Source organism: Sciurus carolinensis, chromosome 15 (genome assembly GCF_902686445.1).
Source record: "Sciurus carolinensis chromosome 15, mSciCar1.2, whole genome shotgun sequence".
NCBI classification, from domain to species: domain Eukaryota; kingdom Metazoa; phylum Chordata; class Mammalia; order Rodentia; family Sciuridae; genus Sciurus; species Sciurus carolinensis.
Genome location: NC_062227.1, coordinates 69,116,773 through 69,132,982, shown reverse-complemented (window position 1 = coordinate 69,132,982; position 16,210 = coordinate 69,116,773). Strand labels below are relative to the sequence as shown.

At 43.7% G+C, this 16,210-nt stretch overlaps 1 protein-coding gene across 1 annotated transcript; it reads left to right on the top strand.

Moving 5' to 3' along the window:
• The first annotated feature begins 2,737 nt into the window (after positions 1–2,737).
• Positions 2,738–16,187, top strand: LOC124965401 (serpin B4-like). Its single transcript, XM_047526239.1, has 10 exons — positions 2,738–3,060; positions 7,937–7,944; positions 8,478–8,622; positions 10,039–10,225; positions 10,739–10,795; positions 12,036–12,164; positions 12,867–12,984; positions 13,966–14,108; positions 14,357–14,512; positions 15,408–16,187. Exons 1-10 carry the CDS (start codon positions 2,738–2,740, stop codon positions 15,816–15,818), a joined length of 1,677 nt encoding a protein of 558 aa, XP_047382195.1. The 3' UTR covers positions 15,819–16,187.
• The last annotated feature ends 23 nt before the right edge of the window (positions 16,188–16,210 follow it).

The following is a 16,210-nucleotide window of genomic DNA, read 5'->3' as shown; positions in this document are numbered from 1 at the left end:
GTCTTCCTCAATCCCAATAATTTTTAAATTTGGCCTTTTCATGATATCCCATAATTCTTGGAGATTCTGTTCATGATTTCTTACCATCTTCTCTGTTTGGCCAACTTTGTTTTCAAGATTAAATAATTTGTCTTCAATGTCTGAGGTTCTGTCTTCCAGGTGTTCTATCCTATTGGTTATGCTTTCTATGGAGTTTTTAACTTGGTTTATTATTTCCTTCATTTCAAGTATTTCAGTTTGCTTTTTTTTCAGTATCTCTAACTCTTTATTGAAATGATCTCTTGCTTCCCGTATTTGGTCTTTTAACTGTTGATTGGTGCGATCATTTAATGCCTGCATTTGCTCTTTCATCTCCTCCTTCAATGCCTGCATTTGCTTTTTCATCTCCTCATTTGCTTCCCTGATCGTTTTAATTATGTACATTCTGAACTCCCTTTCTGACATTTCTTCTGCTGTGCTGTCATTGGATTTTATTGATGTAGTATCTAGGTTTGTTTGGGACATTTTCTTCCCTTGTTTTCTCATATTGGTCAGCTGTCAGTGGGACCCTGAGATATTGCAGATTTCCGCTATTGGCTTATAGTGTTCCGGTAGATTTCCAGTGTATCACCTTCCAGCCTTCAGTAGCCTGATGTCTTGGAGGAATTTGATAATGCAGTGCATCCGAAGAAAGCTGCCCCTAGCCCCCTACTGGTTCCAGGGTTTGGAGCTGGCTCTGTGTGGAAAGGCTCTCACTGGGCCCTGCACCGTGCAGCTGGCCGTGTGGGAGGAGCCCACCGCCGGCGTGTGGAAGGCTACCTGGGGAAGACTCCAGCTGCCCTGCCCTGCTCTGATAAGCCACCCCTATCTGTGCCTGCCACCCGGGCCAAGCTTTACCCAGTGGGCAGACTCACCCATGGCTCTATATCAGTCCGAGTCTCTCAATGCCTCCCCTTCTTAACTCCTGGGTTCTGGAGCGACTGGGGATGCAGTCACCCTCTAGGCCACCATCTTGGAACGCCCCGTGGAAAGAGCCTGTGGCCGGAGTGGGCAGAGCTGCCTGAAGAGGTCTCTGGCTGCCCTGCCCTGATCCCAGAGGCTGCTTGCGGATCGAAGTTCTCCGTTGGTTCGGGGACTTGTGGCTGGCTCTAAGTAGAAAGCCTCTCACTGGGCGGTCTGGTCTGAGAAGTTTGCCTTGAAAGGCACCTCCCACCGCAGGGGTCCAGGCTGCTTGGGGAAGTCTCTGGCTGCCCTATCCTGGTCCCTGAAGCTGCTTGCGTGCCGGAGTACGCTAGGAGTACGCTGCGCTGACTCTGGGACTTGGAGCTTGTTCTGATCAGAAAGGCTCTCAATGGGGGGCCTGCTCCGAGAACCTGGAGAAGCTGGCTGTGTGGGCGGGGCACACCGCCAGAGTGCGCAGGGCTGCCTGTGGAAGACTCTAGCTGCCCTGCCCGGCTCCGATAAGCCACCTCTATCTGGGCCTGCCACCCGGGCCGAGCTTTACCCAGTGGGCAGACTCACCCGTGGCTCTATTTCAGTCCGAGTCTCTCAATGCCTCCCCTTCTTAACTCCTGGGTTCTGGAGCGACTGGGGGTGCAGTCTCCCTCTAGGCCGCCATCTTGGATCGCCCTGTGGAGAGAGCCTGCGGCGGGAGTGGGCAGAGCCGCCTGAAGAGGTCTCTGGCTGCCCTGCCCTGATCCCAGAGGCTGCTTGCGGATCGAAGCTCTCCGTTGGTTCGGGGACTTGTGGCTGGTTCTATGTAGAAAGCCTCTCACTGGGCGGTCTGGTCTGAGAAGCTAGCCTTGAAAGGCACCTCCCACCGCAGGGGTCCAGGCTACTTGGGGAAGTCTCTGGCTGCCCTATCCTGGTCCCTGAAGCTGCTCGCATGCCACAGTACGCTGCGTTGCACTGGCTCCGGGACTTGGAGCTTGTTCTGGTCAGAAAGGCTCTCACTAGGGGGCCCGCTCCAAGAACCTGGAGAAGCTGGCCTACTTTTATATTTGAAGGTCTTGTATTAACAACCCTGTTACATTCCTCTGCAGTAAAACTTGTGTGTGGAAACTTAAGATATGAAATATTCTTGTGTCTCTTGACCATATTATTCCAAATGTTCGGAGAGTTCTTCTGGATTGAATTAACACTACACTTGTTATTGGTATATGATTGCAAACACATAGTAAATATATTTAGATTTTGGTTAATAATTTTTAAACACAAAATTTGGATTTTTACTGCAGCGTCATCTTTAATGTGATGAATGAGCACAGGCATTTTTTTCTGTGACAGTTCATTGAGGACATGGCAGGAAGTCCCCTCTCGTACTTTCCTACCTACATTTGTGCATTGTTTTAGCTTACTGTAGCAAGCATTTAGTATTTCAGTAATTTAAAAAACTAACAATGACTTTTAAAGAAGCAAAGTTAACCATAGAGCATAATATTGTAAACCCAGGCAGAAAAGTTTTCCTAGCTTCCACCTCCTCTAGTGCGTGGCTCTGTGAACATTTTAGTAGAAGAAATGTTGTCCTTTGGAACACACTCCTTTAACCAAAAGGGACAAATTTGTCTGCCTGCATGAAATCTGGCCCCACTGGGAAGAGCTGATTGATGGACGCTGGGGTAGATTTTCTGATGAGATAAGAAGGTATGGAGAAAAGTTTCACAGAGGATGTGTTGAAATAATGCAAAATACCAATCTAAAATGTAAAGTACCAATCCAAAACAAATGGAAGGGAAGAGGTGAACTGAAGGAGCTAGAGATGGAAGATGTCCGAAAGGGATGGAGCACACAACAGGGTGAGAAGGAAGAGCAGGGGACGGAGCTCAGAGACATCAGCCGTGGAGCCTCCAGACAGAAGCCACTAGAGTGGACCAGACCGTCCAGTGATAATGAAGGAGGAAGAATGCCTGTGGTCAGTCCTGGGCAGTCAGTGTCGCTGTGCTGGGTGGCAGTGGACACAGTGGAGAACAGGAAGCCAGGGGTGTTTAGGAGAATAAGGACAACTAGGAAGAGAGCCCAACAAAGACAAACGCTTCAGAAATTTCAGTTAGGAACAGAGAAGGTCTTATCAGAAGGCTGTCGGTAAGTCACCCAAGGGACTTTTTCATGATTGTTTTGTATTATAGTAAAATACACATAATGAAGTTTCCCATTTTCACTGGTTGGCTCTGCAGTTCAGCGACATTAAGTACATTCACATTTGGGCAACCATCACCTACCCACCTCCACCACCTCTTCCTCGTCTCACATGAAACCCTGGATCTGTCACACAACGTCTCGCCTCCCTCCAAGCCCCAGCCTTGCTGACCACTCTTCCACCTTCTGTCCCTATGAATTCAACTATCCTAGGTCCCTCAGGTGGAATTAAACAGTATTTGTCCTTTTGTTTCTGGCTCGTTTCCTTAGCAAAATGTCTTTGTTTCAGCCCTGTTTTAAGTTATATCAGAAATTGCATCCCTTTTTAAGGCCTGATATTTCTGTGTGTGTGTGTGTGTGTGTGTGTGTGTGTGTGTGTTTGTGTGTGTGTGTGTGCGTGTGTGTGTGATACCTTGTGTATCCATTCACCATACACACAGTACTCACATAGAACCAGGAGGCTGAGACAGGAGGATCACAAGTTCGAAGCCAACCCTGGCAACCTAGCCTGATCCTGACCCAAAATGAAATTTTTAGAAAAGTATTGGGGATGCAGTTCAGTGGTAAGGTATGCCTAAGTTCAATTCCCAGTACTGGAAAAAAATGCACACACATGTTTGGATTGTTTCCACTTTTTGGTTACTGTGAATAATGCTGCTGTGAATATCAGTGTACATCTATATTCAAGACTCTGTTTTCAGATTCTTTGGGTATACACCTAAAAGCAGAATTGCTACCTCATTTTGTAATACTGTGTTTAAGATTTTGAGGAAACACTGTATTGATTTCCACAGCTGTTGCATTATGTATTTCCTACCAGCAATACATAAGGGTTCCAATTTCTTCACATACTCACCCTTCTTATTATTGTCAATTTTTTATAACAACCACTCTAATGGGCACTCATTGTGACTTTTCAATAGGTCAATATATACAGTGCATACTTTTTTAAGTTTTTAAACTGATTCATAAAAACATAAAAGTTGTACATGTTAATGGGTACTATATGATGTTCAATACAACATATACATTGCAGGATGTTTAACCAGGGATGTGGTTATCTTCTCAAGCATTTATCTTTTTTCTTTATGGTGAAAACTTTAAAATTCCTTTCTTCTTTTTGAAACATCAGTACACTATTATTATGTACAGTCACCACACTGTGCAACAGTGCCACACTGAGCTTATTGCTCCTGTCCAACTGAAACTCGGTTTGCATTGACCAACTTCCCCATCCCATGGCCCCACTTCCTCCCCAGCCTCTGGTAACTACCCTTCTACCCTCAGCTTCTATTCAGGTCCTTCATCCATTTTTTAACCAGGTCATTTTGTTTGTCAAATTGAGTTCCTTTTATATTCTGAAAATCAATCCCTTGTCAGATGAACAGTTTACAAATATTTCCTCCCATTCTGTAGGTTTTCCTCTTCTTTCTCTTATTTCCTTTGCTATACAAAAGCTTTGGAATTTGGTTAGTTTCATTGGTTAGTTTCTGCTTCCATTGCCTGTGTTTTATCCACACCAGTGTCCTGAAGTGTTTCCCCTACATTTTCCTCTAGTAGTTTCAAAGTTCTGAGTCTTACATGTAAGCCTTTCACCCATTTTGAGTTGATTTTTGTATTTAGGAAGAGATAGGGGTATAGTCTCTTTCTTCTGTGTATGGATACTACTTTCCCAGTACTGTTTATTGAAGGACCTTTCCTTTTTCTGATGTACATATTTTCTGCCTTTATTGAAAATCAGTTGACTGTAAATATGCGGATTTATTTCTGGGTTTTCTATTATGTTCTACTGGTCCGTGTGCCTGATTTTACACCAGTACCATGCTATTTGGGTTTTTGTAGCTTTGTAGTATATTTTTAAGTTTCCACATATTCTTGAATTTTCCTGTTTTCTACTATTAATTTCCAGTTTCATTCCTCTGTGATCAGAAAAGAGAGTTGATATTTCAAGTTTTTTTTTTAATTCACTAAGATTTTTGTAGTATAATATATCCTGAACTATATTGCATGTTCATTTGAGACACATGTACATTCTCTCTTTTGGGAAAGCATTCTCAACAGGTCTGTTTGGTCCAGTTGATTTATATAAAAAGCATATTCAAATACATAAGGAAATACCAGTATTTTCAAGAACAAAAAAGACAATTTACCAAAAGAAAATTGAAATGGAAAAGGGAAGTAAACATAAGAATGAGGTGCCATTTGTTATCAAGGAAACGAAAGCGTTGAAGTCACTTAGAATAGTGAAAGCAGTCAGATGAAAAGGAAAACCGGGGTGGGGCGGGGTAGGAAGGCAACTGACCACCGAGCGTGCGCCGGGGTTCCATGCGAGGCGGCGAGGGGTCCACTGCGTGGGCCTGCAAGGCCAGGAAACTAACAGCACAGGGAAAGGGAGAGAAGAGTGGCAGAGCCGGCCTGGGAAGACAAGAGAAGACCACGTTTTCTGGATTCACGGTGGATGCACAGTAGGGTGAGCAGGTACTCATGAGAAAAGATCAAGGGAGATGCATGCACGGGAGATCCATCTCAGACACAGAAAGAGCACAGGGCAGTTCTAGAATAGGCTCCAAAGAAATCAGGGTGCCAAGAGGAATTGGGAAGGATCAGTGAGGGGACAAGGTGAGATTTGCTTGAAAACGTAGAGAACAAGTCTGTCCTTCGTGTCGCTGGAGCCAGAAGAGAGGAGGAAGGGAGTGATGTAGTTTGATCTGTATTCCACGATGCGCTTCTCTCTGAGGCTCACTACCCAACTTCTTTTTTAAACTTACTGGAGTTATTTTTCCTCTGTGGAAACTGAAAGGAAAGCCCATTAATCTTGCTCTGAAGTTATTCAGTACACACCTATCTATACCTATGCCTGCAGAGAGATCCTAGGAAATACAGTCACCAGCACATACCCTATAATTGGACACCTGAAGAATCTTCCCATTCACCACTTCCCTGTAGAGAGGCCTGAGCACATTCTTGGGAAGAAGGAAGTAATAAAATGATCTCCCTGATTTATCTGCAACTTTACAATGTTGGGAATACTTCACACCCCTTCATCAAGAAGTAAGGTTCTGGAAAAGCTAGGAGATATTTCTTCACCAGCCTGTCAAGGCATTAGTAATAGCAGGATGCTTCCTAAAAGAACAGTTTCCTGCGGGTTTTGTTTTGTTTTATTACTTGATTCCCAGAACCAATGAAATTGGCATGACTTCATTAAATATTGACAGACATAAGTTGGCAAGTGTTCACATTCAAAACATTCTGAGGATTTCTGCATCTTCTTGACAATCCTGTCACAGGCCAGGAGCACTTTTTAAGAACAGAAGAAAAGAATGGAATGATTTTTCATTTAAACTAATCCCAGCTCTGTCTATATTTAAGCAATCTCCTAGACATGATCAAGGAGTAACTTTTCTTCAAACTTAATCTCTTCAGAGCAAGCCCCTCATCTCAGGAGAACTTAGATTTAGTCTGAAGTCATCTTCCAAAGATTGGAACCTCAGCTTGGAACCTCAGCCTGTCTCAGTTTGGTTTTCTACTCATTCCTTCCACCTCTAGGCTGAGCTTCTTATTTCTGTCCTACAGGGAAGCAAATCCCTTTCTCTAAGGAATTCAAGTGACCCCCATCCTGCTCCATACAGAGGAAGGATCACTGTCATCTTGTGACCTTAGCCATGGATAAAGGCTCAGCAGAGGAGACCACATTCTTGTGGGAAATTCTTCATCTTGATATCTTCTCGTTTCTTTTTCTTCTACCTTTGGACTAATCTTTAGTTCACCAACACTCCATTAGATGATGCCCCAACTCAGCTCAGGGAACTGTACTTCACAGCCTCCTCAGGGATTCACACAAACACACTGATAAAGGAGACCCGAAAGCAGCCTGCCTTGGCATTCCATCAAAATGTTAAGCAGAATTACCAAATAACCCAGTGATTCCATTTGTAGATATATATATACCCAAGAGAAAGGAAGACATGCCACACCAAAGGCAAATGTCCATGAAAAATAAGAGCAGCATTAACAACCAAAAACTAAAAATAAATCAAATTCCTATCAACGATGAATGGACAAAGAAAACATGTTCTATCCATGCAAAGGAATATTATTCAGCCATAAAAAGGAAGGAAGCACTGATCCATATCACAGCATGGATGAACCTTGAAAACATGCTGAGTGGAAGAAGTCAGTCACAGGAGGACAAATATTGCATGATTCCATTTATGTAACATTTAAAGAAGGCAAATCACTAAAGGCAGGAGGTAGATCAGTGGTTTGCAGGGTCTGGAGAGAGGATAGAATGAAATGCAGGTTTTCTTTAAGAGATGATGAAAGCACTGTGGAATGAGATTGTGGTGATGAGTCCATAACTTTTTTAATATACTAAAAATGAACTGCAGTCTAATACGCTGAGTCTTATGGTATATGAATTATATCTCAGTGAAAAATGGTTCCACAGAACAAGCAGCCCTTCCCTGGTGTTCATGGAGCCAGATCTGCAGGGGATGATGATTCTCTCCCTAACCTCATACATCCTTCATTCCAGGGGAAACATTATTTCTTTTATCCACCACTTTTCTCTCTCAAAAGTTCTCATTTCTTCTAAATTCCAACTTGATAGAGCAGTTTCGGAAAAGAATCATTAGTGCTATAATTCAGATGTTGAATGTCCCTCAAAGACCCATAAATAAAATGTTGGTCCCCATGCTGGTGGTAATGGGAGGTGCTATGGGTCTTTAACACGTGGGACTTCATGGGAGGTCCTTAGATCATTGGTGACATGCTCTCAGCAGGATTGTGGGACCCCAGTCTCTTCCTCTTCTTTGCTTCCCAGCTCACAAGGTGAGTGATTTTCTCCAACACATGTTCCTATCATAATGTGCTGCCCTTTCCAGAGCTCCAAACAAATGTGCCACCTTACCTTGGACTTGAATCTTTAGAACTATAAGCCAAAAGAAACTCCCCTTTAGATCATAAGCAACCTGTGTCAAATATTTCTTTATAGTGATGAAAAGCAGATTAAAACAAGTGAGTCAGAATTAATTTTCTCTCTGAGCCCCCACACTCAAAGGAAATCACTTTTTCCATCACCACTCACTTGCGCACATGCCACGTTCCTGGTTGTCTCGGGACCTCCCCCCGCCTTCTCTCCTAGCTCCTGTGTGATAGACAAATATTCAAGTTCCCCAGCCAGATGATCTGCCTTGAAATCTCACCTATGCAATCCACTAGCTACGTAACCTAGTGTTTAACAGTTCTTGCCTCAGTTGATCATTTGTGAAATGGGGATAACAACGATACCTACTTTCATGAGCTGTAAGGTATAAGCAAAAATATATTCCAACCCCATAAAAGCCAACCATTATCAATGTTAGTCTACGTGCAAGAACACCATGCATCTGCAGAGAACAAGTCTCCAGAGGAAAATGGACATAACAATGACATTCAAAGAACACCACCACCTTGTGCCAGTATATCTCATAAGTATTTGACCCTGGCGTCCAGTCAGTGTGCTAAATGGTGAGGTGACAGAGATAAAGTCTGACCCCAACACCTCGAGCAACTTATTTTTCTGTTTCATTTTATATGAGAAATTAGAAGACTACTGTTCAAAGTGGTCTCTTCTGATTGTTCTTATTGTTGCCAGCTTGTCACTGTAGCAAGGTAAATAACCATCCCATTGACCTCAAGCAACAGAAAAGTCTGGGCAGTTGCTGGGGACGTGGGACAAGAAAGGGAGGCCCAGAGGCAAGACAGAGCCTGGAGGGAGGGAAGGCAGTAGGATCCCATTCTCTCAATGTCTCTTTGCACTGGAATAAGAAGTATTTTCCTAGTTACACAGAATAATTCCTACAGAAAACAATAGGATGAACAAAGCCTTTCAGAACTGAAAAAATCACAAATATAGGTAAGCTTTTAAAGTTTTTGGTGTGTCCAAAGTATGCTTTAAAAACAATTTGACATCAAAAAAAAAAAAAAAAAAAAAGATTGTTTTTTAAGATTGGAGAAGTGTACAGAGGATGGAATGGAAGAGAATGAGGAAGTGGGAATGTTTAATGTACTGTCATTGGTCTTGGAAAAGCCACATTGCATATGTTCAAAATGAGTCAATGATTACCAAAGATTACAGATTCCTAACGGTCCCAACAAGAAAAAGGAAATACAGCAGTAGGACAGTAACCCTGTCTTTTCTCACAAATTGGCATGCTCAGGCAGTGTGGGCTAAGTGATTGAGAAATCTAAAGTTGATGTACTTGAAATGCTAACTGAAACGATGAGGCAGCAGCTGCAGGAGACCTATATATCCTGGATCTTGCCCTCCACCACACCAAGGCTCACAGGCTCCGTCCTCCTCCACTTCTCCAGGAACACAGGTAGGTGCTTCCAGCCACGACGGCTTCACAGGGATTATTTTTTGAGAATCAAAACAACGATGTGGTTTATATCATGCATATACTTTGCTTTGTCTTATTGTATTTTATTCTGCCAGGGAAAAAATTCAAGGACCTCCTTGACCTGATTTGGCCTTTACCTAAAAAAAATATATCTTCAAGAAAAAACGAATGCCCCCTTAGAATCACCTAGGGAGAGTGTGTGGCAGCCTCAGATCTTCAAAGACAAGTCAGAGAGGCGCTTCTGGAGACCTGGCTGCGTGTGAGCCACAGAAAACTTTGTCTTGGCATTTGTAATAAAGCCCTTCTCCCCAGACCCAGCCCAGCCGACGATAAAAGAAGACAAAGTGTTCTATGACTTGCTTACAAGTCTTTTCTAAACAGTGCTTTAATTAGAAGATTAACACATGTACCTTTAGAAGGCTTGAAAGTAAAAGGGGTAGAAACCTTCACTGCCGGAATTCCACAACCTAGGTATGTCATTTTTAAAAGAAAAATGTCATTACGATAAAGTCGTTCTAAGACGGATCTAATGCTTTCCTAGGAGCTGCGGATCACGCCCGATCACCATGAGTTCACTCAGCGCAGCCAACGCCAAGTTCACCCTGGACCTGTTGCCACACCTCGGGGCAGCGGCGGGCAACGTCTTCTACTCCCCGGTCAGCATCACCTCGGCGCTGGCCATGCTCTACCTCGGGGCCAAGGGAAACACTGCCCGGCAGATTGAGAAGGTAGGCGTCGGCTCCCCCGGGGCCCTGCTCAGCTCTCCTCTTCACTTTGCTCGCACGCATGGGTGCTCGCAGCTCTGGCGCCTGCGGGGTAGCATAGGATGCCCTGCAGACTTGCCAGGGCTGTGTGATCACAGAGCTGTTGGAGGGACACCCCCGCCCCCACGGCGGCCCATCCGTTTCCTTGATGACCGTCCACGACTGCCCAATGAGCAGAGATGAGCTTAACATGTGAAGACTCTGGATGAAGTCTAAATGAAACCCAAGGGACACATCACCAAAGGTCCCCTCAATGAAAAATGAAGGCACATTCTTCAAAGTAACAAGATAAACCAGCTTTTCTGTGGTTTTTCGAAGAACAAATTCATACCCTGATGTTTTGGGGTTGGGTGCTTTCAGAGTCTTTATGTTTGTTTGTTTCTTGCTTCTTTAAGGGTTTTGTTCTCCTTTTCTCTACTCTGAAGTAGACAGATCTTTTGAGTTAAGTTGTCTTGACCCTTTTCCTGTCTCTTCCAGGTCCTTCACTTCGATGAAATCACAGAGAAAGCAACAGGAAAATCTGCAGCCCTTCATGTAAGTCCTCGAGTACTTTGGTCCTAGGAGAGCTTCAGATATCTGAGAGGGTCATAGTTTAAACAGGGAATTTCACATCAACTGAGGGATATGGAAAATCCTAGATGAAAGATATCAGGATGCATGGAGCGGTTTCACATTTATTTTCATAATTATTAATTTTCAAGTTTTTGTTTGACTCAGAGAGGGTTAGCATTGTACTTAAGAACACAGGTCTGGCCCCAGATAGACCAGGTACAAATTCCAGCCTGCTCTTCACAAATGTGAACATGAGCAAGATGCTACTACGCTAAGTCACAGCGACTTCACCCCAGTCAATGAAAAAGAATCTGACCCAATATCTGCCAACGCTGGCAACAGTGCCCAGCCTACTATAAATAAGAGGTCATAACAAATGGTAGCTATTACTGTAAATAATAATGATCACACTCACAATAATGTTACTAAAATAACTGAGTTAATTAAAATTTTAACTGAGTTAGTTAAAATATGAAGGAATAATCACAAATTCAGTTGCATTTTGGAAAACGATGGCTAGCAGACATATTTATTTAGAACCTTGACAAGTGCAAAAGTCTTAGCTAGTAAATAGCAGTTTCCAGATTCAGAGAGGCTTCGGTTGAAACTGGGCTGTTAATTCTGTCTCTTAGGTTATCCAGTCACTGAGCTTTTTCACTTTCATGTCAGCTAGACTGAGACTGAGATGATCTACGCAGTGTTCTTAACTAAGTACCAGGCGCAGGCTGTTCTTACATGCAGAGAATGACCGTCACATGGGAGGCCACAGATCCCAGTTGACACATCTTAGAAGATGATCCCACCAAGGGGTGCAACAGGGCTTCACGTCATAACACTCAGAATATCCACACTTCAACCTGACTATACACTTGATGGCTGTTAGAACTGAAATAAGGGTCTTGCCCTCAAGGAACTCGGAGTCTACCCGGGAAGAGAAACCTAATTATCTAAACTATTGAGAGGACACCCAATAGTCCTGCACTTTAGCTCAGAAGAGAACAGATTGGAGTATGTTAGAGCAGGAGGACAGAATTTCCTGGGAAAAGATGAATGTAAGGTAGATTCTTAAGGGTATTTGAGACAAATACAGCAAATACCAGAGAATAAACCAAAGGTCATCTTTGAGATCACCAACATTTAGGTACTGATCTAACAGATTTCTTGTGAGCTTAGTACATACCTTAACAGAGTGATTCAATGAGCATCTTTGTGCATGTTGAAGGCTGGAGAGTCAGGAAATGTGCATCAGCAGTTTCAAAAGTTCCTGACTGAATTAAATAAACCCAATGACGCCTACAAGCTGGAGATTGCCAACAGGATCTATGGAGAAAAGAAGTTTCAGTTTCTTCAGGTAAATGCCACCTGCTCTCCGCACCTTGAATCTGCATCCTGGGTCCTGTGTCTCTGAATGGCCAAAATGGGGGAAAGTGAGACAGGATCCCAGCTGACTCATGGGCAGGTCTGGCCCTGGGAGAGCCAGCTCCATGACAGCTTTGCCTACTGGGTCTCTTGTCCCTGATGAGGCACATCTGAAGCGTGGGTTAGGGGTCACCTTGTGAGGAAGGAGAAGTCCTGAGATGCCATTAGTGAACAGGCACCGACTTCGTCCCAGAGAACACCCTTTGTGGGGAATGTATGACTAATAGGATGTTTCTGGAATGGGCAGTCTGGGATGAGTCCCGGAGGGAGCTGGGAAAGCACCAGGAAATACTGACTTCCCAGGATGGAAAATATACACCCAGATGAGAGGTGCAGCAGTAGGGTTCACTGGTGAGAAGTCTCAGGGGCAGTTCACCTCCTTCAGTGTAACTTACTCTGAAATTTGCAAACCACAGTCTCTTCTCCCCCTGGCTTTTGCCAGATGGTTCTGACCTTCAGCGACCTCCTGCACTCCCCTCTCATGTTGCCTACATGGCACCTGTACACACACTCGCAGGTGCCGAAGACAGGGGGTTTGGCCAGGGTCTGGATGCAGCTTACTTAATTACAAATAATTAAATTGGCAATGCATGAATTACTCTTAATTCCTTCTTTCTTCCTTCATTTCTCAAAGGAATATTTGGATGGCCTTAAGAAATTTTACCTGGCCAATGTGGAATCTCTTGACTTCCAAAATGCTCCAGAAGAAAGTCGAAAGAAGATTAATTCCTGGGTGGAAAGCCAAACAAATGGTAGAGTATGGGAGGGCTACCCACTGCAGAAACCCGTTCCATTACCCCATGAGGAAGCCCCAAACTTGACATGGTACAGAGTCCCGGGCAGGATGTTGAATGGGTTTGCAGAGAGGATGGAGGAGGCAGAGCACATGGTCCAAGTAAATGTGGAGCGACCCAGGGGAAGCAGGGGGAGAACGGAAGGAGGTCAACTAGGTGAAACACAACTACGACTACGAAATTCCTTGCACATGGCCCCGGATGACACTGTTTTGGTGGAACCCAAGTTCCCACTTAGAACCATGTTGAGATTATATCCTTTTCTTGAAGTCGGAGCCGACTTTTGATCATGGATCTTTAGAAGAAAACATTAGACTGAGTTCCTTCCTCTTACTAATCTGGAAACGAGCAGCCCTCCTCCAGTCGGCACTGCCTGGCCCACCCTCCACCCGCCTCCTGTAGGGATTCTCCCGACTGTCTTCGCCCATGGTAGAGAGCTTCGCGAAGCCTCCATTCTGTGGACAGCTAGCTCCCTCCCACCTCACTACCGGCCACTCTTGCAGCAGCTCTGCCTGAGAATGAGGAGGAGGGGCGCCCCCAGGAGCAGCATCTGACAGCCCAGGACTGCCAGAGTGCAGCGATCAAGCCATGGTCCTCAAGGACAACCAGGCCCGTTTCTCCCCACGATGAGCCCCGAATGGCAACACTTAGAAGGGGAGCAGAAGGAAGGAAAGAAACAGGTTGAGAAAATCAGTCCATCAGTGTCCAGTAGACGGCCTGACCGCCGTTCCCATCAGAGGACGTGGATGGGGTCCCCACCCCAGCAGTTCTGTGGGGCTGGCACCAGGGGGAAGGCTGCCCCTGGTAGGCGGTCAGTGAGTCCCTAAAGCAGTCGCGTATGAATAGAAAGGACCAGTCGTGAACTTTTGCAGAGCATCCTCCAGACAAAACCCTTGTACCTCTCATGATGACTTTTTTTATTTCTTCTTTCTCTTACAGGAAAAATCAAGGACCTATTTCCTAGCAAAACTCTTGGTGCAGACACTGTACTGGTTCTGGTGAATGCAGTCTATTTCAAAGGGCAGTGGGACCATGCATTTAATAAGGAACATACCACAGAAGCAAAGTTTCATCTGAATAAGGTATTGTATGTGGAAAGTTAAATTTAGACCTATCAGAAGGGGTGGACCACTAAAGTAGAAAGTGGCGTGGCTATTGTTTTGTTTTTTTCTTGTAACTTTACTTAGGAATACCTGAAAAAAACACTTCTGTCTTTACTTCACAAAATTCCTGAGTTATTTCTCCAAAAGAAAGGGGGTGTGTTTGGGTTCTCAGTAATATTATCTTTTTGTCTCACTTGGTATTTGTTTGACACCTTAATTTATTGCAGAATGTGAGCAAATCTGTGCAGATGATGACAAAAAGCAGTTATTTTCATTTTGCCTTACTGGAGGATGTGCAGGCCAAGATCCTGGAAATACCATACAAAGGCAAAGATCTGAGCATGATTGTGCTGCTGCCAAATGAAGCAGACGGCCTGCAGAAGGTAAAACTCACATTTAAAGTTCTTCCTTCTATTGCCTGATTTTTTTCCCCAAGCTAACTTTGTATGTTTAAATAAGACAAAAACTTTGAGGCAAAAAATGCAAAACAAGGAACACTGATTCAGTCACTGAATGATGATTCAGTAGTGCACACCTGTAATCAGCAACTCAAGAGGCTGAGACAGGAGGATGACAACTTTAAGGCCAGCCTCACCAACTTAGTGAGACCCTCAGCAATTTAGTGAGACCCTGTCTCAAAAAAAAATAAAAAGTTCTGGGGATATAGCTCAGTGTTTAAGTGCCCCTGGGTTCAATCCCCAGTACCAAAAACAGAAAAAAAGATGATTCACCCTAACACTATAAATATTTTAGCTTAGAGCCTGACACAGTCTTAATGAATTATTAAGTAGACCTGTACACATTAAATATCAATTTGATGGTAATAAGCAACAATTAAACCTAGAGAAAAATATAGTGATGTGTAAAATGTTTAAAAATATGCCAGGTAAAAACCAAGAGTAAAAATAGGTCATGTACTATAACTGCAGTATGTAATAAATAATGTGGGCAAAAAAATAAAAAGTCTACAAAACGATGCACGCGGTAGGTTGATGGCATAAGAAATAGTGATGTACAGTTCATTTTGTTCAAAATCATGTAATTCGATTTTTACATACATGTTTATATGTACATATGAACACATATAATCAAATAAATATTCATATATATTCAGGCCTGCTGTTTTCGCTTATTAGAATAATACCTAATACACTAAACCACCTGTGTATTGCATTTATTGCTGAACTCACAATTTCCCACATATTCAATTCATTGCTGAAGTGTGCTAGAGTCCTAAAGTTAATCCTGCCAGTTCCTTTTTTTTTTCCTTCTTTATAGCTGGAAGACAAACTCACTGCTGAGAAATTAATGGAGTGGAGCAGCCTAGACAGGATGCAGATGACCTATGTAGATTTATGCTTCCCTCGGTTCAAAGTGGAAGAGAGCTACAACCTGGAGGCCATGTTGGAAGCCTTGGGGATGGAGGATGTCTTCAGTCCACTGAAGGCTGACCTCTCGGGCATGACAGGGAGCCAGGGCCTTTATGTGTCCAAAGCTGTGCACAAGTCCTTTGTGGAAGTGAACGAAGAGGGAACGCAGGCTGCTGCTGCCACGGGCATAGCCATTGAAGTCAAAGCCTTACCAGTGAGAGAAAGTTTCTGTTGTGACCACCCCTTCCTGTTCTTCATCTGGCAAAAGAAGACCAACAGCATCCTCTTCTTTGGCAGAGTCTCTTCCCCTGAAGCATGATCACTCTGTCTCTCTGTTGAGGACAGGTCCACAGAGCGAAAAGTAAACTGAGCCTGGAAACAACAGGTCCTTTTTATTCCTTTTCCTTTCCGGCCTCAGTCACCACTAAGAAGTCAATGGCTGAACTGCCTGTCTCTCTTTTTCTCTCTTTCTGCACACACTTATGAACCAGCTCTTTTTTTTTCCTTATAAAAATTCCCTTGGGGAACAAAATGTTCAATGTAAAGATTAAAAGACAATTCTATACCATATCTTCTAAAATTTGACACATGATTGCTTGTGACCTATTCTAGATGAACCAAAGCAAATCACACTTTCTCTTCAAGCCCAACAACCTAGACACCCACTTTTCCTTCAATTTTGGTGATATCTGGGACCTTTCTTATATTTCT